This window comes from Neoarius graeffei, chromosome 9, assembly GCF_027579695.1.
Source record: "Neoarius graeffei isolate fNeoGra1 chromosome 9, fNeoGra1.pri, whole genome shotgun sequence".
In the NCBI taxonomy this organism is placed as follows: Eukaryota; Metazoa; Chordata; class Actinopteri; order Siluriformes; family Ariidae; genus Neoarius; species Neoarius graeffei.
The window spans coordinates 39,150,109-39,172,754 of record NC_083577.1 but is presented as its reverse complement, the minus strand read 5'-3'; the positions used below and the strand labels follow the sequence as shown (position 1 = coordinate 39,172,754).

The 22,646-nt window shown below is 40.3% G+C and overlaps 1 protein-coding gene across 2 annotated transcripts in view; it reads left to right on the top strand.

Annotated features, from left to right (window-relative positions):
• The window catches only part of LOC132891657 (MORC family CW-type zinc finger protein 3-like), a 92,885-nt gene extending 75,576 nt beyond the window's left edge, over positions 1-17,309 (top strand). For both annotated transcript variants that reach the window (XM_060929449.1, XM_060929448.1), the window contains 5 exons: positions 2,964-3,039; positions 3,122-3,188; positions 3,277-3,478; positions 4,175-4,458; positions 14,848-17,309. In XM_060929449.1, the coding sequence (XP_060785432.1) occupies positions 2,964-3,039; positions 3,122-3,188; positions 3,277-3,478; positions 4,175-4,458; positions 14,848-15,019 (801 nt within the window). In that variant the 3' untranslated portion in view covers positions 15,020-17,309. The remainder of the gene's footprint in view (positions 1-2,963; positions 3,040-3,121; positions 3,189-3,276; positions 3,479-4,174; positions 4,459-14,847) is intronic.
• Positions 17,310-22,646: the final 5,337 nt, after the last annotated feature.

Here is a 22,646-nt window from a genome sequence, read left to right as displayed (position 1 = left end):
GCCTAGTTGAGGTGATTGACACTGGCAAAGGTGAGTGGAAAATTATAAATTGTAGGTAGGCCTGTTGATATGAATAATATTAATAAGAATTGTGTGTAGCACTTAATAAAGGTCAAATAAATAGGCCTATAAAATAAACACATTTAAAAAAAAACAGTGAAATTATAATAATATGAGCAATAGATCACAGCAGTTGTGCTGTGTCCTGCACGTCATTGCTCTCATCCATGGCCAAAGCAAAAAACTCGAATTCTGACGCTTTCTCATTCAGCTGGTCATACAGTTGTCCCCCAAATCTTCGGTTTGCCTGGTCATAGTAGGTGCGGAGAGACTCACCGCGTTGAGCGCATCCTTCTTGTTGGGGGACACCTCCTCGGCCACAGCAAGCATGCATACTTTAACAAAGTCCCCATCAGCAGGGCCGCTGACAGCTTTGGCTGGGCCCGGGGACAAAATGCTCTGAATGGGCCCCCCCAACAACCCCCGGCCAACCCACACACACACACACACCTCTCTTATCCCAGTCTCTACTCACTCCAACCCTTAAATGACAGGTATTCAAAAACCATTCAACCGGTCAACAACCATTTCATTTTAGCATTTCAACATTTTTAGAGTTTTAACATTTTAACATTTCCTTAGTCTGCAACTATTCAGATGTGAAATGCAATGCGCCGGACTTTTGTTGTGGCAAAGTCGTCAATAAGGTCATTGAAGTCCAGCTTTTTCGCAAGTTTGTGCTCTATAGAGAGCATTGCCAGCCCACTGAGCTTAACATGGAAGAACATAGTATACTGTGCGTGCATACTGTCCAGTGTGAAAAGCAGAGAAGAACACACCGCTCGAGAAACGGCGGGATATGATTGCGGGCTAATGTGAATATTCTTAGCTTCAATCAGATATATGAAACACAATGTTATTAAGGCGTTGTGGCTATGAAATGATTCAATGCCCTGTGCGTTTGATATGGTGTTCAGTGTGACTTGCTCTCCCCTCGTTTGTAACATGAATTGCGTGCCGTGCGTGCCTTGGTTGGGGTTACTTTACAGGGCTGGAAAAAGTTGGCTGTGTCTTACCTGGCTCAGCTGCCCCACTGCCTTTGCTAGTACCTGCTGCATCATCCGAATCTTTTTAAAAAATATTTATACAGTGAGCCCCTGAGTCTCTTGGTTTCTTCCTCTCTTTTTCTCTTTTATTTTCTTTTCTGTGCTCCTGACTTGTGCATGTTGGCAAATGGCACGCACGCTGATTGTCGAAGCGCTATGATCGAACGATGTCATTTTTTTCCCCTTAATCAAAGAGTCAGACCAAACCATTTTTGCATTAGGAGTGGTGGGGGTTCTTGACGCCTTTTTCAAAGACAAAGGCAAAAGATCTAGAAATCATTTATTGAATGCAAATATAGCACACTTCTCCCCCAAATCAACACATTTTGAAATGAAATAAAATAATCGCAACTTCATGAGAGCCCAGTTCTGGGCCCTCCCCATTCCTGGGCCCGGGACAACATACCCCTTTGTCCCCCCCTGTCGGCGGGCCTGCCCATCAGTAAACGGCTTTCCTTGGGTAGCTAGTAGGTGAGCTACCTTATAGCTAGCTCAGACAGCAGCCTGGTTGATCTGGGTTTGGCGAAGGAATACATTCTGTTGTGCAGCCAGTCCGCATTTCATCCTCCGAATCCTGTCTTCTCTTGTTTGCCCTCGCAAACTAGCATACTCTTTGTGGCGGGTTTCGTAGTGACGACGCAGATTATATTCTTTGAAAACCGACACACTTTCTTTACATACAAGACAAACTGCACGGTCCTTACACTGAACGAAAAAATAATCGGTGGTCCACTGTTCTTTAAAAACTCTGCACTCTCCGTCAGCTTTTCGCTTACCGCTAGCCATTTTGCTGTCCTGAACACTGACAGTTCTCTGCACGTGCGCTGCCTGTCACTGCTTGATCGCGAGCATATGACGAAAATTCGGAAAATATGAATAGTTCATTTTTTAACTAAATATCAATTTTAATTGATAAAATCAACAAAATACAAGAGGCAGACATGTTATTATTTGCCAAAAAGCAATTTAAAAAAAAATAGGCCATGACCACTTTTGGGGATTGCCTCATAGGGCTGGTTCAAGTGGTGGGGGGCAGAGGGGCTGGGGGGCCAGTCAAAGGGGGGTGGCGGGCCGGAGTCGGCCCGTGGGCCGTAGTTTGATGACCCCTGGTGTATACACTCCTACAAACAATTTACACACAAATCCATTCATATCTAGCTTGATAATACAACTTGTGGTAACCTTTCAAATTAGTAACACACAAAATCCATCGTCATAGTGAGAGAGAGAGAGAGAGAGAGAGAGAGAGAGTTATATATTTTTAATAGCAATTTGTAAATTACATTAATAAAAAAGACATTGTGAGATTTGGAGCCCACATGGGGTTATGACCCCTAGTTTGGGACCCCCCCTGAAATAAGAACTGTCTTACCTTCAAAGAAGAACATTTGAGTGAGACCATATAAATTATATGAACAAAACTATGTGGACCCCTGCCCGTCACATCCATATACACTTTTTGAACATCCCATTCCAGATTTATTCCCCCTTTGCTGTTATAATAGCCTCCACTCTACAGGGAAGGCTTTCCACTCAATTATGGAGTGTGGTTGTGGGAATTTGTTCCCACTCAGTCACAAGAGCATTAGTGATGTCAGGCAATGAAGTCGGGTGAGGAGGCCTGGGGTGCAGTTGGCATTCGAATGGGTGTGATGTTCAGATGTCAACATACTTTTAGCAATATAATGTATAGATTATCATTTTTAAGTTGAATGCGTGTTATGTATCAACATGAGTAGATGCATTTTAAGAATCTTATGGATTCATAATTAGAGACTGTGCACATTACAGTTTTGAAACTGCTTGTATAATCATATATACATAGTTTTTAATCCATACGTGTTTTCCTCTCCACAGTGTCCTTCTACACCCACACCATTCACTGAAACAACATGCAGCACCACCATTATTTCTCCTTCTCTCACAGGTGCAGGTAAAGACCTATTTTATATATGTTTATCCCTCTGTATTTGTTGGTTGCAAGCTTCTTTTCATAATTGTTTTCAACTCTTTAGATTCCAGTCCTTCTGATGACCCTTCTGTTGATACTCAGGACAATTCTGTCTCTACTACTCCTACAAGGTACTTTCATCACTCTGTCACTCTGTGTAATGTTCCTTCACAATAACATGGCATTAAGAGTACCTGAATGATTTAATTTCACCTTTAGGAAGAAGAGAGCCCTGGGATGGAGTCAAGAGAACACAGAGAAGAAGAAAGCCAGACAAAAAGATTTTGACAACAGCATACCAGATAAGAGCATAAAGAAGGAGGAGAACAATCAGATCAAACAGGCCAGCTCTGAGGACGAGCAGAACTATGAAGTTCAGTACCTGCAGGCCAAGGAGGAGCTGAAGCAGCTCCAACATAAGGTGAGAAAGGAAGAAATAGTACACTACTGTTCAAAAGTTTGGGGTCACTTTGAAATGTCCTTATTTTTGAAAGAAAAGCACTGTTCTTTTCAATGATCACTTTAAACTAATCAGAAATACACTCTATACATTGCTAATGTGGTAAATGACTATTCTAGCTAAATTCTACTAAATGTCTGGTTTTTGGTGCAATATCTCCATAGGTGTATAGAGGCCCATTTCCAGCAACTCTCACTCCAGTGTTCTAATGGTACAATGTGTTTGCTCATTGCCTCAGAAGGCTAATGGATGATTAGAAAACCCTTGTACAATCATGTTAGCACAGCTGAAAACAGTTGAGCTCTTTAGAGAAGCTATAAAACTGACCTTCCTTTGAGCAGATTGAGTTTCTGGAGCATCACATTTGTGGGGTCGATTAAATGCTCAAAATGGCCAGAAAAATGTCTTGACTATATTTTCTATTCATTTTACAACTTATGGTGGTAAATAAAAGTGTGACTTTTCATGGAAAACACAAAATTGTCTGGGTGACCCCAAACTTTTGAATGGTAGTGTACATGAAGGAAAACTGCAAGCTAAACAGACAAAATAAGTCAAAATGAATTGCAGTAATTGTGCTGTGAGGTTAGTTTGTTTCCTATCCTGTTACTGCAGTTATTTTGACCTTACCTGTTTTTATACAAAATCCTCACACAGGTGGACAGTCTAGAAGATGAGAAATGCACATTGTTGATCCACTGTGAGAGCCTGAAGAAAGATTTAGAGGAGCTAAAGAGAGAAAGTGAAAAGATGAAGTTAAGTGTAGAAGATCAAAGTGTCCAGAGAGATTTTCCCATTTCCTCTGAAAATGAGAGTGCAACAACAGCAACAGAAGCCTTCAACCCAGGAAGAGGAAGAGACTTACAGTTTGGGACACAGCAGCATGATACACAGGACAGACAAGGGAGTGAACAAGGAAACAATAACACACAGTTATGCAGGTAAGATCTTTATTCTCAAAATATGCATATCAGCAGAATATTAATAAAATCTGTATTATAAACCAGAGATGATCACATGTCAGAAAATGCAAGTCCATGTCAAATCTTGAGTCTTTAAGCATTAAGAAGGGCCAACCCTCACTCCCAATTTGGTCTTGACATCTTTTAAAACTCTTTTATATTATTATTACATTTTTAATAATTTTATTCATTTTTTAAATTATTTTATTATATATATATATATATATATATATATATATATATATATATATATATATATTTAGATATTTTTTAATGGGGCGGCACGGTGGTGTAGTGGTTAGCACTGTCGCCTCACAGCAAGAAGCTCCTGGGTTTGAGCCCAGTGTCCGGCGAGGGTGGAGTGTGGAGTTTCTGTGCGGAGTTTGCATGTTCTCCCCGTGTCTGCGTGGGTTTCCTCCGGGTGCACCGGTTTCCCCTACAGTCCAAAGGCATGCAGTTTAGGTTAATTGGTGGCTCTTAATTGACCATAGATGTGAATGCGTGTGCATGGTTGTTTGTCTCTGTGTCAGCCCTGTGATAACCTGGCAACTTGTCCAGGGTGTACCCTGCCTCTCATCCATAGTCAGCTGGGATAGACTCCAGCTTGCCTGCGACCCTGTAGAACAGGATAAGCGGCTACAGATAATGGATGGATGGAGTATTTTTTTTTGTGGATACTTTATTAATCCCAGAGGGAAATTCAAGGTATCCAGTAACATTTCTGCATTGCACAAAATCAATACAAAAACTAAATAGCATTATACATATAAAAAACTAAAATACAAAATACCAAAGAAATAAAACATTACCAATAAGAGCAAGTAACAGAATATACAGCTCTCAGTGTGGGAGGTAGTGCAGTTGGCAGTAACCAGTTACAGTGCAAATAAGAGTGTAATGAGCAGTGCAAATACTTTGTGGACAGTTACATAAATGTGCAGTGTATTTAGTGGTATATGGTAGATAAAAAGCATAGTATATTACATGATAGGCATAGTTAAAGTATATATCAGTACATATAGTATATGTAATAGTGTGATAGTATACGATATATAATATTAAGTTAGTATATAAATATTAAGTTAGTGTATATATAGCAGTAAGTATAATATATAAGTAGGTACATTATAACAGTATATAAAGTATATAATTAGGTACAGTACAACATACCGGCTTATCTACAAATATCTGTATATACCCATCTATGCATATAATGTACATCTATGTAAGCAGCAGAAAAGTGCAATGGACATGAAAAGAGCAGTGTAACTAGTCCTGAGTACAGCAGAGTCACAGAGTCTTATTTTTGCTGAGCCGGGAGGAGTTGAACAGTCTAATGGCCTGAGGGACAAAAGACTTCCTGAATCTGTCCGTGGTGCAGGGCAGGGACAACAGTCTGCCACTGAACGAGCTCCTCTGCTTGATGATGGCGCCGTGCAGAGGGTGGTGAACGTTGTTCACCAGATCATATACACACACACACACACACACAGATAGATAGATAGATAGATAGATAGATAGATAGATAGATAGACGTGTGTGTGTATGATGTGTATTTGATGTGCATATGATATACACATCATATACACATATGTATCACACACACATATATACATATATATAAAAAAATCTCCTTCTCACCCCCGGGGGGGGGGTATCCATGTCATCCTCAAGCTCGGGTCCTCTACCAGAGGCCTGGGAGTTTGAGGGTTCTGCGCAGTATCTTCGATGTTCCTAGGACTGCGCTCTTCTGGACTGAGGCTTCAGATGTTGTTCCTGGGATTTGCTGGAGCCACTCTCCCAGTTTGGGGGTTACTGCCCCAAGTGCCCCCACTACCACGGGGACCACGCAACCCTTGACCTTCCACCTCCGTTCCAGCTGCTCTTTCAACCCTTGATACTTCTCAAGTTTCTCATGTTCCTTCTTCCTGATGTTGGCGTCAGCTGGGATCGCCACATCTATCACCACCACCCTCTTCTGCTCTTTGTCCATCACCACTATGTCCGGTTGGTTAGCCAGGATCTGTTTGTCAGTCTGGAAGCTGAAGTCCCACAGAACCTTGGCCCTGTTGTTCTCAGCCACCTTCTGTGGTATGGCCCATTGGGACTTGGGTACTTCTATTCCATACTGGTTGCAGATGTTCCTGTATACTATCCCAGCCACTTGGTTGTGCCTCTCCATGTACGCTGATCCAGCTAGCATCTTACACCCTGCTACTATGTGCTGGACTGTTTCAGGGGCTTCTTTGCACAGTCTGCATCTTGGGTCTGATCTACTCTGGTAGATCCTGGCCTCTATGGCTCTTGTGCTTATGGCCTGTTCTTGTGCTGCCATGATTAGTGCCTCTGTGCTGTCTGTTAGTCCTGCATTATCCAGCCACTGGTAGGATTTCTTGATATCAGCCACTTCCTCTATCTGACGGTGGTACATACCATGTAGGGGTTTGTCTCTCCAGGTTGTCTGTTCCTCCTCCTCCTCTGCACTCTCATCAGGGTTCTGCTGCCTGAGACATTCACTTAGCAGTTCATCCTTTGGGGCCATCTTTCTGATGTATTCTCGGATTTTCGATGTTTCATCCTGGACCGTGGTCTTGACGCTCACTAGCCCTCGGCCTCCCTCTTTCTGCTTAGTGTATAGTCTCAGGGCGCTGGACTTGGGGTGGAACCCTTCATGCATGGTGAGGAGCTTTCTAGTCTTGATATCTGTGGCTTCTATCTCCTCCTTTGGCCAGTTTATGATGCCAGCGGGGTATCTGATGACTGGTAGTGCGTACATGTTGATGGCTCGGACCTTGTTCTTACCATTCAGCTGACTTTTCAGGACCTGCCTTACTCTCTGGAGGTATTTGGCTGTGGTTGACTTCCTTGTGGCTTCTTCATGGTTTCCATTAGCCTGTGGGATGCCAAGGTACTTGTAGCTGTCTTGGATATCACCTATGTTGCCCTCTGGTAGGTCAATCCCCTCAGTCCGGATCATCTTGCCTCTCTTTGAGACCATCCGGCCACACTTGTCCAATCCGAATGACATCCCTATAGATCCGGGTGGTGTGGATCAGCGAGTCTATTTCTCGCTCGTTCCTGGCATACAGCTTGATGTCATCCATGTAGAGCAGGTGGCTGATTGTTGCCCCACTACGGAATCGGTACCCGTAGCCGCTCTTCGTGATGATCTGACTGAGGGGGTTCAGGCCTATGCAGAACAGCAGTGGTGATAGCGCATCTCCTTGGTATATGCCGCACTTGATGTTGACTTGGGCAATGGGTTTTGAGTTGGCCTCTAGGGTTGTCTTCCACATTTCCATTGAGTTCTGGATGAAGGTCCTTAGGTTCCTGTTGATCTTATACAGTTCCAGACATTCCAGTATCCATGTGTGTGGCATTGAGTCGTAGGCTTTCTTGTAGTCAATCCAGGCAGTGCACAGGTTGGTCTGTCTCTTCTTACAGTCTCGGGCGACTGTTCTATCAACCAGTAGCTGGTGCTTGGCTCCTCTGGTGTTACTGCCAATCCCTTTCTGTGCCTCGCTCATGTATTGAGCCACATGCTTACTCATTTTTGCCGCAATGATGCCTGACAGGGCCTTCCATGTTGTGCAGAGACAGGTAATTGGCCGGTAGTTGGATGGGATGGGATGGGTCCCTTCTGGGGGTCCTTCATGATTAGGACTGTCCTGCCTTGGGTTAGCCATTCTGGGTGGGTTCCATCCCTCAGCAGCTGGTTCATCTGTGCTGCTAGGCGTTCATGGAGTGCAGTTAGCTTCCTGAGGTAGGCCGATATATCATGAGGGGTCTAAGGACCCTTACTGGATGATGTTTTGCCCCGACCGGGATTCGAACCCCAATCTCCTGCGTCGTAGTCAGTGAGCATTACCACTGTACTATCCAGCTGATACATACACACATTTTATATATATATATATATATATATATATATAAATAAAATGTGTGTGTATATCATATACACATCATATACACACATATACATGTGTGTGTATGATAGATGTGTATATCATATACACATCATATAGAGAATGTGCAGTCATGTGACCCGCACGTGTGTACTCCGCCATATTGGACGACATCAGGATTGTTTACCTTGCACGAGCGTAATGGATCCAGGGAGTAATCCCCAAGAAAATTCAGAAAATACCCCATCTACTGTACATCGCGCGATTACTTGTCTAAGTTTGTTCAGCATCTTGAAGGTGACGTGAGGCAGCGTTACGTGGAAAAGTGTTCCAGGTTGGGGATTGCAGATCCGTACAACTTGCCGCAATCCTTGTTCAGGGAAATTCGGAGCTGCGGTGCCGGCGATTTGCCCGATCTGGCCTACCACGACATTTACAATTTTCTTGTTAATCGTGAATCGTGTTACACTGGCAAAGCCCTCAAAGCTTACAAGAGCCTGGAAGCTTATAAATATTTTGTTGTGGGATGGGTATCCCAACTATACCTCTGGAAGGTTCCGAAGAAGAATGTCTACTTGATAACCTCACGGGTAAGTGGCATTAAGACGTTTATCATAAAGAGACTATGCAGGACGTTTTATCGTAGGAATGTTCGAAATCTAAACTCAGTTCCAGATAAGTATGAGAAGAAAACAGTAAATCAGAAAGCTGCGCACATTTGCGCAGCTTCTGCGAAAACGTGCACAGCTTTCTGATTTACTGTTTTCTTCTCATACTTCCTGTTTCATGGACTGTAACGGAATTTGCTTATTAAGTAATTTTAATACAGAATTTACTCTGATGAAATTATTCAGACACTCCAAAGCCCCCCCTAAAAAAAAATCAGATCTGCACGATTCAGCCGTGAAAAAGGCGGCGTCCGCCGTTTGCATCCCTGTTTAAACTCATAGGTTAACCGACTTTAACCGGCTAATGAGGCTCGGTGGTCGGTCAAGATTTTTTTTAGTTTTCGCCATCCCTACTATGGATTGGCCTTTCAAAGGCATATATGAGCCAAAAAGATAAAACATTGTCATAGACTAGGCCAGGGTAGTAGGGCTAGGCATAGCCATTTTAAACGTTAGAGATCAAAATGTTGCAAAATGTCGCCAACTTGTTCATTCCATGCCTAGAAGACTTGGTGCTGTCATTAAAAATCATGGAGGCCATACAAAGTACTAGGTGTAGTAGTTTTTGTTGTGGGGTGTACTCATTTTTGCATCACCCTATTTTGAGTAAAACTGAAAAAATGTGTAATCTAAGTTATATTATTAACCTTACTTTCACGTTATAAGTTAAATAGATGTTATATTAAACTTTGTCTTTTCAACATTTTGGAAATGATTTGTGTTCATTGAGATATTGTTTAAAATGTTATTTTTCAAAGGGGGTGTACTCATTTACGCTGAGCACTGTGTGTATATACACACACACACACAACCCCGATTCCCAAAAAGTTGGGACAAAGTACAAATTGTAAATAAAAACGGAATGCAATGATGTGGAAGTTTCAAAATTCCATATTTTATTCAGAATAGAACATAGATGACATATCAAATGTTTAAACTGAGAAAATGTATCATTTAAAGAGAAAAATTAGGTGATTTTAAATTTCATGACAACAACACATCTCAAAAAAGTTGGGACAAGGCCATGTTTACCACTGTGAGACATCCCCTTTTCTCTTTACAACAGTCTGTAAATGTCTGGGGACTGAGGAGACAAGTTGCTCAAGTTTAGGGATAGGAATGTTAACCCATTCTTGTCTAATGTAGGATTCTAGTTGCTCAACTGTCTTCGGTATTTTTTGTCGTATCTTCCGTTTTATGATGCGCCAAATGTTTTCTATGGGTGAAAGATCTGGACTGCAGGCTGGCCAGTTCAGTACCCAGACCCTTCTTCTACACAGCCATGATGCTGTAATTGATGCAGTATGTGGTTTGGCATTGTCATGTTGGAAAATGCAAGGTCTTCCTTGAAAGAGACGTCGTCTGGATGGGAGCATATGTTGCTCTAGAACCTGGATATGCCTTTCAGCATTGATGGTGTCTTTCCAGATGTGTAAGCTGCCCATGCCACACGCACTAATGCAACCCCGTACCATCAGAGATGCAGGCTTCTGAACTGAGCGCTGATAACAACTTGGGTCGTCCTTCTCCTCTTTAGTCCGAATGACACGGCATCCCTGATTTCCATAAAGAACTTCAAATTTTGATTCGTCTGACCACAGAACAGTTTTCCACTTTGCCACAGTCCATTTTAAATGAGCCTTGGCCCAGAAAAGACGTCTGCGCTTCTGGATCGTGTTTAGATACGGCTTCTTCTTTGAACTATAGAATTTTAGCTGGCAACAGCGGATAGCACGGTGAATTGTGTTCAGATAATGTTCTCTGGAAATATTCCTGAGCCCATTTTGTGATTTCCAATACAGAAGGATGCCTGTATGTGATGCAGTGCTGTCTAAGGGCCCGAAGATCACGGGCACCCAGTATGGTTTTCTGGCCTTGACCCTTACGCACAGAGATTCTTCCAGATTCTCTGAATCTTGTGATGATATTATGCACTGTAGATGATGATATGTTCAAACTCTTTGCAACTTTACACTGTCGAACTCCTTTCTGATATTGCTCCACTATTTGTCGGCGCAGAATTAGGGGGATTGGTGATCCTCTTCCCATCTTTACTTCTGAGAGTCGCTTCCACTCCAAGATGCTCTTTTTATACCCAGTCATGTTAATGCCCTATTGCCAATTGACCTAATGAGTTGCAATTTGGTCCTCCAGCTGTTCCTTTTTTGTACCTTTAACTTTTCCAGCCTCTCATTGCCCCTGTCCCAACTTTTTTGAGATGTGTTGCTGTCATGAAATTTCAAATGAGCCAATATTTGGCATGAAATTTCAAAATGTCTCACTTTTGACATTTGATATGTTGTCTATGTTCTATTGTGAATACAATATCAGTTTTTGAGATTTGTAAATTATTGCATTCCATTTTTATTTACAATATGTACTTTGTCCCAACTTTTTTGGAATCAGGGTTTATATATATATATATATATATATATATATATATATATATATATATATATATATAAAATGTGTGTGTGTATGATATATATGTGTATATGATGTGTATATGATATACACATCATATACACATGTATATATCATAAACAGACACACACATATATGTGTGTGTATGTATGTGTGTGTATGATATATGCATGTGTATATGATATATATACACACACATATATATATATATATATATATATATATATATATATATATATATATATATATATAATCTCATCTCATTATCTCTAGCCGCTTTATCACCCTGGACAACTCGCCAGGTCATCACAGGGCTGACACATAGACACAGATAACCATTCACACTCTCACCTACGGTCAATTTAGAGTCACCAGTTAACCTAACCTGCATGTCTTTGGACTGTGGGGGAAAACGGAGCACCTGGAGGAAACCCACGGGGAGAACATGCAAACTCCGCACAGAAAGGCCCTCGCCGGCCACGGGGCTCGAACCCAGGACCTTCTTGCTGTGAGGCGACAGCGCTACCCACTACACCACCGTGCCGCCCATATACGTGTGTGTGTGTGCGTGTGTATATTTTATATATACACATACAAACAACTGTGCAAAAGTCGTAGGCGTAGGTATTTATTCATACAAACTTTGTTATTGATTTCTATTTTATGACTTCTACATTATCAAGTCAGAACAAAAACATTTTAGAGTTCAAAACATTCATTTTCAGCACAAAATTAAATGTTACAGAAAAAAGTTTGTATCTGAACAGCATATTACATAAGAGAACACTTTTCAGATTAAAAAAGAAAACATAATGAAGGCTACTGGGTTTTGCTGCAAAATTAAGAAGCAAGTGTACAAAGTATCCAGAAGAACTGTCTGGTTCTGCAAACTGCTCAGTAAAACCTCCAGCTCATTTCCTTATAAAACTGCACTCAGTGTACTACTTTTTTTTTAAACAAAGTTTCATCTCACACCAGATATTGACTGTTTCATCTATTATGGCTTACTGCTGTTTATAGTGTCTCTTTTTTTTAATGTTGTGAAAGACTGCATGGGCGAATAATGCAACAATTTAAGAATAACATTCTTCAGTATAACTGCATGGAATCACATCATCTACGGAATGTAGTATCATTAAAAGGTTCAGAAAAATCTCTGTATGCAAGGGACAAGGCTGAAAACCAGCATTGAATGTCCAACACTGCATTAAAGACAGACAGTTCCGTAGTTGAAATCACTGTATGGGCTCAGGAACACTTCAGAAAGCCATCGTCTGTGAAAAATGTTCCTTACTGCATCCACAAATGCAAGTTAAAACTATATATAAACAATACCCAGAAACGCCGACATCTTCTCTGGGCTCGAGCTCACTTACGATACAATAGAACAATGGCCCAAATCAGAACTGCAAATTATCCAAAACCTATGTAGGGAAGAAGCAGTCAGCTGGAATTCTATCTGGATTGGCCACCACAAACACCACTCAACCCTATTGAGCTGTTGTGGGATCAGCTTGATGGGATGGTATGGATAAAAGTGGCCATCAAGCCAATCCAACATGTAGGAGGTGCTTCAGGAAACACTGAGTGAAATTTATGTATACAGTGGTGCTTGAAAGTTTGTGAACCCTTTAGAATTTTCTATATTTTTGCATAAATATGACCTAAAACATCATTTTCACACAAGTCCTAAAAGTAGATAAAGAGAACCCAGTTTAACAAATGAGACAAAATTATTATACTTGCTCATTTATTTATTGAGGAAAATGATCCAATATTACATATCTGTGAGTGGCAAAAGTATGTGAACCTCTAGGATTAGCAGTTAATTTGAAGGTGAAATTAGAGTCAGGTGTTTTCAATCAATGGGATGACAATCAGGTGTGAGTGGGCACCCTGTTTTATTTCAAGAGCAGGGCTCTATCAAAGTCTGATCTTCACAACATATGTTTGTGGAAGTGTATCATGGCACGAAAAAAGGAGATTTCTGAGGACCACAGAAAAAGCGTTGTTGATGCTCATCAGGCTGGAAAAGGTTACAAAACCATCTCTAAAGAGTTTGGACTCCACCAATCCACAGTCAGACAGATTGTGTACAAATGGAGGAAATTCAAGACCATTGTTACCCTCCCCAGGAGTGGTTCGACCAACAAAGATCACTCCAAGAGCAAGGCGTGTAATAGTCGCCGAGGTCACAAAAGACCCCAGGGTAACTTCTAAGCAACTGAAGGCCTCTCTCACATTGGCTAATGTTAATGTTCATGAGTCCACCATCAGGAGAACACTGAACAACAATGGTGTGCATAGCAGGGTTGCAAGGAGAAAGCCACTGCTCTCCAAAAAGAACATTGCTGCTCATCTGCAGTTTGCTAAAGATCACGTGGATGAGCCAGAAGGCTATTGGAAAAATGTTTTGTGGATGGATGAGACCAAAATAGAACTTTTTGGTTTAAATGAGAAGCGTTATGTTTGGAGAAAAGAAAACACTGCAATCCAGCATAAGAACCTTATGCCATCTGTGAAACATGGTGGTGGGAGTATCATGGTTTGGGCCTGTTTTGCTGCATGTGGGCCAGGACGGCTTGCCATCATTGATGGAACAATGAATTCTGAATTAGACCAGCGAATTCTAAAGGAAAACATCAGGACATCTGTCCATGAACTGAATCTCAAGAGAAGGTGGGTCATGCAGCAAGACAACGACCCTCAGCACACAAGTTGTTCTACCAAAGAATGGTTAAAGAAGAATAAAGTTAATATTTTGGAATGGCCAAGTCAAAGTCCTGACCTTAATCCAATCAAAATGTTGTGGAAGAACCTGAAGCGAGCAGTTCATGTGACGAAACCCACCAACATCCCAGAGTTGAAGCTGTTCTGTACGGAGGAATGGGCTAAAATTCCTCCGAGCCAGTTTGCAGGACTGATCAACAGTTACTGGAAACGTTTAGTTGCAGTTATTGCTGCACAAGGGGGTCACACCAGATACTGAAAGCAAAGATTCACATACTTTTGCCACTCACAGATATGTAATATTAGATAATTTTCCTCAATAAATAAATGACCAAGTATAATATTTTTGTCTCATTTGTTTAACTGGGTTCTCTTTATCTACTTTTAGGACTTGTGTGAAAATCTGATGATGTTTTAGGTCATATTTATGCAGAAATATAGAAAATTCTAAAGGGTTCACAAACTTTCAAGCACCACTGTATTACCTCAACAAACTGATGGCTAGAATGCCAAAGGTCTGAAAGGCTGTAATTGGAGGATGGAGGATGTAACTGAGGATTCTTTGATGTCTTGTTGAGGTGTCTTGACTGTATTTTCTATTCGTTTTCCAGTTTATCTGATGAGAATTCTCTCCTTTACAGCCTCAGGTTAAGGGAACTCAGACATACAGTGGCACGTCTCTTGGTCACCTTTATCCCTGTTCTGGACCTTCAGCAAGTGAACTACGATTCTGAAGTCATTGATGAGATTCTTACACAGTTTGTTGATGAGCGCTCTACTACAGAGACAGCCTCTACATCAAAACAGTGTTGATCAGAAGAATGCAAACTTTTCTGAATTATTTGGTGTATACTAGAATATAACTCATGACTCTTTATATATACTGTTGATTTTTTCTTGACTAGATATGAAAGTTTTGTTTCCACTGTGTTTGAGAAACCAGAAAAAAATGAGTGAGGTTCCCCCACTTGTATTTTAAAATTAAACTGTTGTTTTTAGTTGGTTGCAACATTCACTTCATGTGTAGGCTTTTAGGCTTACATTTTTTAATCAGCAAGCGATATCCGTTTCTATGCTTAAAATGTCTGCTGTCATCATTCAGTGCAGAGCCACATTGACCACATGCATGCTATATAGTTAGCGATACAGTTAGCTTGTTTGTATGATGCGAAATATTGTACATATTAAGGCCCTGATTTGCTAAAATCCCAAATAAAGAGCAATAATTTGTGTGCACATCACTTAAAAAGAAAAACTGTTTTTATTCTGTCTCTTGCATTGTGTGGCAGATAGCTGCGTCCAGAGACACAGGGTAAACATAGAGCACAATTAATTATACTCAGGTGTCTACTCATTCATTCGATCACCCACTCCTTTCCCATCATCCAGTCACAAAACCCTGCTAAACCACACCCTTCCTGCCATAATATCATATATAAACACTGTAAATGTTATACTCCTACTTATGATGGTTTTGAAGCTGAGGTGGATCACTTATTCGAATGCAAGACAGATGTACAAACAGAAAATAACTTCTACTTGTGATTTTTTTTTTTACATATTTGAAGTCTAATTAAAAAAAGGGGAAAAAATGCAGAACAGCTTCCTTACATGTAACGTTCTGGAGGTGCATACACATCCTCACTGTGTCTTCTGTTTTCTTATTAATGCGAACTTCCGCTTGACTATGTTTATGTTCTTGCTAATGTGTGTTTATTTTGGTTTTGGTCTAGTCTCCTCCCTTGTCTTGTTATTGGTTGATTCCCTACAGTGTCATTATCACGTTTACCTGTTTCAAGTCAGTCCCTAATTACTTTGTCTATAGAGATCTTGCAGTCACGTGACCGGAAAGTACACAGCCGCCATCTTGTCGGTCAACAGCACAGCTGAATATTGCTGCACTCGTGTACAGAATGGATCAATTTCAACCGACGGACTACATGGCTCATTTTTCTAATGAACAGATAACTAGATGTATGTCTAAAATAAACGATCTACAGATTAGTGACCCTTATAGCTTTCCGGACGGAGTTTTCACGACCGTGTCAGTGGATATGGAACTGCCAGAGGTGGAATACCCGGACATGTATAATTACCTCATTAACTTACCCTCACTGCTCAGTGGTGAAGCATTGCGTGCTTATAAATCTCTGGACAGTTATCTTTACAGAAATTCAGGATTTGTCAGCGACTCAGATGTGGCATCTTGTAAACAAGAAAATGATCCTCACTGGATGGGTAAGTCACTTAAGTATTGAGTATAGCACTGACCAGCCGATTATAGAATAGAATAAGGTAATTCCAGCTGTAATTCCAAATCGTCCGTCTTGTTTACCTGGCGTTGGAGAGGTAGAGGCTTAGCAGTGGAGATTTGAGTAGCTGTTTTCTGAGCTTAGTCAACAGGCCGGCTCTGCAGCCTCGCTTTTGCTTCCCCTCCCGGTGCCGCCTCCTTAGCTTTGCTTCCAATAACAATCCACGGAGACCCCGCTGGTCTTGCTATCTCGTCCGGAATTTTTTTTTCTCGTCCGGAATGTTGTGCATGTGATAGAAATCGCTACAAACCGTCATTTTCTGCTGGAAACCAATGTCCAGTAAGTCCATACGGTTGTAGTGGATATTGAAGTCTGGTACAGACAAACAACACGCAAAAATACACACAAAAAACATAAAAAACGTGCACAGGTAGGGAGAGCTTGTAGCCGCAGCCGTTGTAGTAGAATTGTATATAGTAGGTTTTTCCAGAAGAAAAGGTAGAAGCAGAAGTAGAAGGCGGAAATATGGCATTTGACCGACAAGATGGCGTCTGTCACAATCTGGATCGGCTGTGACGTCACATGCAAGTGCTCCATTTATACCCAGTGTTCCACAGGGCATTTTGTGAAGTACTCATTCAGGTTTTTCTGCATTTACTGAATTGCCATTCTGGTTTATGGCCCTGGTCTTGTTTCTTGGTCTCTGTCCCTGCCTTTAAGGGGTAGTTTATTAATTGTCTGAGCCTTGTTTGTTTAACCATGCTTTTGCCTGCATTTTTGGATTTGTTTGTTTGCTTGGGTGTGTGGGTTTTTTGTTTGTTTGTTTTAAATAAACTATTCCTGCATTTGCATCCTGCCTCAACCTGCCTTTTGCAACACTTAGCTTTTAAAGCTGAGCTGGATTATTTAATTGAATGCAAGACTAATTTTACAAAAAAAGAAAAATGTTTACATGTTTGAAGTGCAATTTACAAAGAGAAAAAGAGAAAAGCTGAATGCATGTCTCAAATTCTTCACTTGTTCCCTGGAGGTGTTAGTTAAGTTTCGTTAATGGGTTAAGTTGGCCCATCTCCAGTTTTGTTTTGTCATCGTTTATCTTCTACATGTGGGTGTGTCAGGTCTCCCCGCCCCTGTATATTATGGTCAGGATGAAGATGGCAACATGTGAAATTTTCTGGCACAACAAGGAGTCAGTGTACAGTCCAGATTTTTAAACAGCTCAGAGAGGGCAGAATTCATCCACTGGGTTTTTTTTTGTTTTTTTGTCTATTTTTTCACAGATGGCACTGCCACTTGTGTCAGTTAAGTTCATTTTGGTCAGAAATGTGATTTATGATAATAGAGCTTAAATCAAATATGGATTTAGTGGATCCAACATCTGATACTGAATGTGTTTCTCCCTAATTTAATCTGTACCCTAATAAGAAAATGAACATAAATTTAAGTGTGGTGACCATTTGCTAAATGTTTGAAAGTAAATTGGTGTATGCCTGCTCTCTATTGCATGTACAGTGTGCATGCTTCAAGAGTTCACACATGGGTGGCACGGTGGTGTAGTGGTTAGCACGGTCACCTCACAGCAAGAAGGTTCCAGGTTTGAACCCAGCGGCTGGCGAGGGCCTTTCTGTGTGGAGTTTGCATGTTGTCTGCGTGGGTTTCCTCTGGGTGCTCTGGTTTCCCCCACAGTCCAAAGACATGCAAGGTACCTAACCCCTGACTGCTCCCTGGGCACTCTAGTGTGGCTGCCCACTGCTCCGGGGGTGTGTGCGCGTGTGTTCACTGCTTCAGATGGGTTAAATGCAGAGGATGAATTTCACTGTGCTTGAAGTATGCATGTGACAAATAAAGGTTTCTTCTTCTTCTGAAAGGCATAGGCCTAAACACAGTACTGCATCATAGAATGAGTTTTCCTTCAGCTCTTCCTTTTGGTGCCAAATGGAAAAAGATGCACATATAAATGAATATAGTTTGCTTCTTTTCAAGTACATTTCTCACAAATGTTTAGTTTTTTGGTCCTGTTCCGAGAGAACTGTTGTTATTTCTATTTTATGTGTAATGTATAATCTCACATACCTAATCCAGATGTTCAAAATTTTGGTGAGTAATAAAATCAGATGTGTTAAATTAGGGCTGGATATGAACTCTGCAATAGCTGTGTACAGTTGGGAATTACTCCCAGAAATGAAATATACAGTAGTCATAGATCTGACTGAAGGTTGCTATTTACTGTGCAGAAAACAACACAAACTGGCACCTAACACTGCATATAAATAAATAAAATACACCAGTGATGAACTGTATAAGTATCCATTCTGTGTTGAGTCACAAGGGGTGGAGCTTCCTCAAAGTCAGTATAAAAGTTGATGCATCTTTCCTGTGTTTCAAAACGGTAGAAAAGTGTCCTGTTCCTTCACAAGAAGCTCACACTGGAATAAATAAATAAATAATTTTATTTATTTATATCAATAAGTCTTAAAGATGGCGGCACAAACAACTAAAATGCCCGTTAGCATGGTAAGTACTTACAGACTATAACTAAGCTAAACTTTTTGTATATAGCAGTAAAGGTTGAAAATAATTCATATAAAATTATAGTTACAGGTGTACTTTTTATGGCTGTGTTTTTTTTTTTTTTTAAATTCACTCTCCTGCACATTTCATTTGAGATGTGAGAATTTCAGCACTCTGGCATCAAGATAAATGATCGAGTTAATTTATAATAAATAAGGGAATTTAATGAAGTAAAATTGTTTGAATTGAACAACTGAAGTATACCTGTTGGGTTGCAGTTTCATTTCTCAGAACTTGTGTTTGTTAGGATAACTTTTGCTTTCATTTCTTCATTGCTGTACTCAGGCAGTGTGATTTGTTGTTCAGGCAGGAATAGTCAGCAGTACTGGTAGGCTTTTAAAGTCTAGAAGAAGTATGTATACAAAGCATATCTGCAATGTAAGCCTGTGCCAGTCCATTTAAAGCTTTAAAAACCAACAAACCCATCTACTCAATCCTACTATTAACTGGAGCTAATGAATGGAAGTTAAAACTGGAGTAATAAGATTCCTCGTCTTTGCACCTGAATGCAGCTGAGATAAAGAATTTTGAACTAGTTGTAGATGTGCATCAGATGAGTGGCTGAATCTCAGCATATATTTTCTAGCTCATGTGAGGAAAGAGATGGTTTGATGTTGATGATTGTTATATGCTGAAGCTGCTTTTAAGAACCGTAGTGATTTGCTTTTCAAATTTTAGCTCGAGTTCAAAAATTACACTAAGGTTAACTCCCAAATGCCACAACAGAGAAGTGTTTGCCCTGTTGGTCTAAAATGGTGAGTTTGGGTCCTGATTATGGCACTGTCATCTATAGCTTGAAGCCTCTCCTCTGTCAATCTCAGTGAAACTAGTTAATTATGGGCATCTGTAAGCTCATGTCTGCAGAAGAGGGCAGACAGCACTTGCCTCTGAGTGCGTTACATTGCCCTGTGAGCAGGCAGTCTGAAAAAATGTTTGACTAACTTAATGTGTCTTAGAGAAAGCAGATGTTAGCCTTCTCCCTATACCCAGTTGGTAGTTGTTGGGTGATCGGGGGAAGCTGGTTGGTGGGTGGGATTTGACACCTGATCAAACTGTGAAGAATATGTAGAGAAATAAAAACAAAGGAAATAACCCAAGGTTTTTTTTGCATGAGATGTGCAAGAACTCAAGTTTCAAAAAATGCATTAGGGCAACCTAAACAAAATGATCTGTTTTGTTTTCATTTAGAAAATTACTTGCCATCTAATTTTTAACATTCACTATACTAGTGCATCTCAAAAAATTAGAATACCATGAAAAAGTTCCTTTTTTCATAATTTAATTCAAAAAAGATAAACTTTCATATATTCTATATTCATTACATGTAAAGTGAAATATTTAAAGCCTTTTTTTGTTTTAATTTTGGTGATTATGGCTTATAGCTCATGAAAATCAGAAATCCAGTATCTCAAATTATTAGAATATTCCCTAAGATCAATCAAAAAAAGGATTTACAATACAGAAATGTCCAACTTCTAAAAAGCATATTCATTTATACACTCAATACTTGGTTGGGGCTCCTTTACCATGAATTACTGTATCAATGTGGTGTGGCATGGAGGTGATCAGTCTGTGGCACTGCTGAGGTGTTATTGAAGCCCAGGTTGCTTTGATCGTGGCTTTCAGCGTATCTGTATTTTTGGGTCGGGTGTTTCTCATCTTCCTCTTGAAAATACCCCATAGATTCTCTATGGGGTTCAGGTCAGGCAAGTTGGCTGGCCAATCAAACACAGTAATATCATGGTCAGCAAACCATTTGGTAGTAGTTTTGGCACTGTGGGTAGGTGCTAAGTCCTGCTGGAAAAGGAAATCAGCATCTCCAAAAAGCTTGTCAGCAGATGGAAGCATGAAGTGCTCTAAAATCTCCTGGTAGATGGTTGTGTTGACTTTGGACTTGATAAAATACAGTGGACCAACACCAGCAGATGACATGGCACCCCAAATCATCACAGACTGTGGAAACTTCACACTGGGCTTCAAACCCCTTGGATTCTGTGCCTCTCCACTCTTCCTCCAGACTCTAGAACCATGATTTCCAAATTAAATGTAAAATGTACTTTCATCTGAAAAGAGGACTTTGGACCACTGAGCAACAGTCCATTTCTTTCTCTCCTTAGCCCAGATAAGACACTTCTGACATTGTCTCTGTCTCAGGAGTAGCTTGATATTAGGAATGCGAAAGTTGTATCCCCTTTCTTGAAGATGTCTGTTTGTGATGGGTCTTGATACACTGACACCAGTCTCAGTCCACTCCTTGTGAAGCTCTCCCAAGTTCTTGAATCAACTTTTCTTGACAATCCTCTCAAGACTGCGGCCATCCCTGTTTCTTGTGCACCTTTTCCAGCCACCCTTTTCAGCAATGACCTTTTGTGGCTTACCCTCCTTGTGGAGGGCATCAGTGATCATCTTCTGGACAACAGTCAAGTCAGCAGTCTTCCCCATGATTGTGGTTGTGTGTACTGAACTAGATCGAGATATACACTGTGTTCATACTGTTTTACTCAAACTCGAAATGAAATATTCTAATATTTTGAGATGGGTTTTTTATGTTTTTGTACTGTATGCCATACTGATTAAAATTAAAATAGAAAAATGCTTGAAACATTTTAGTTTATGTGTAATGAGTCTATAATATATAACATTTTCACTTTCTGAAATAAATGATGGAAAATATTGAACTTTTTCACAATATTCTAATTTTTTGAGATGCACTAGTATACTCATTTAGCATCTTTAAAGAATAATGGCCACCAGATGGCAGAAGAAAATACAGCTTCATGTTTATGTATAATGATATCATGTTTATGTATCATTTGTGTCCCAGTGGCAGTATGTACATGAAAATGCCTGGGGGAATGTCAGAAGTGACTGTGGTGGTTGCAGAAAATGGTACCCATGTTGACAGAAAATGCTATAAGATTTAAAAAAAAAAAAAAAAAAAGATTAAACCAACTGAGTACAGTACCCTTAACACTGATGCCGTGCTCCAGGCACTCACTGAGTAGAGTAGTGGAGGTCATTGGTCACATTTTAGAGAGCGGATTCTGTCCTGCAAAAAACAGAATGGAAAACTTCATTATTTCATTACTTTGTTTCTTTAAAAAGGAGATAAAATGAGAAAGAACAGCCTCTTCCAAATTTTTTTAAAAGAAAAGTTTTGAGATGTGTTGAAGGTTACTCAGTGTTTAAAATATGTTGGCAATGTGCCTGTGATCAGGCTTGCAATCATAATTGCCAATCCATTCTGATTCAATACATCAAGAGTTTCTTGGAACCACTACTTCTCCATCATGAATTGTAGAAATAGAAGAGTTCGTATGAAAGATTATACAGTAAAGTCACTGAGAAAGAATTTGCTCAAAAAAATTCAAAGACCACAGTGCATAATTAACTGAAGGAGGGGTCAATAGCAGAATAGATAATCTCTCAATCTTTATCACTTTCATTTCATCATCGTTAACTGTTTTGTGATGGTTTATTGGTGTTCACAGGTTTAAGAGAGAGGTGGAATGAGTACAGCATTAATTCTACTCAATAAACTATTTGGTCTGTGACAATTTTTTGAAAAAATGTTTTAAAAATATTCTGGATCTTAGAATGGGATCTGTGTGGCACGG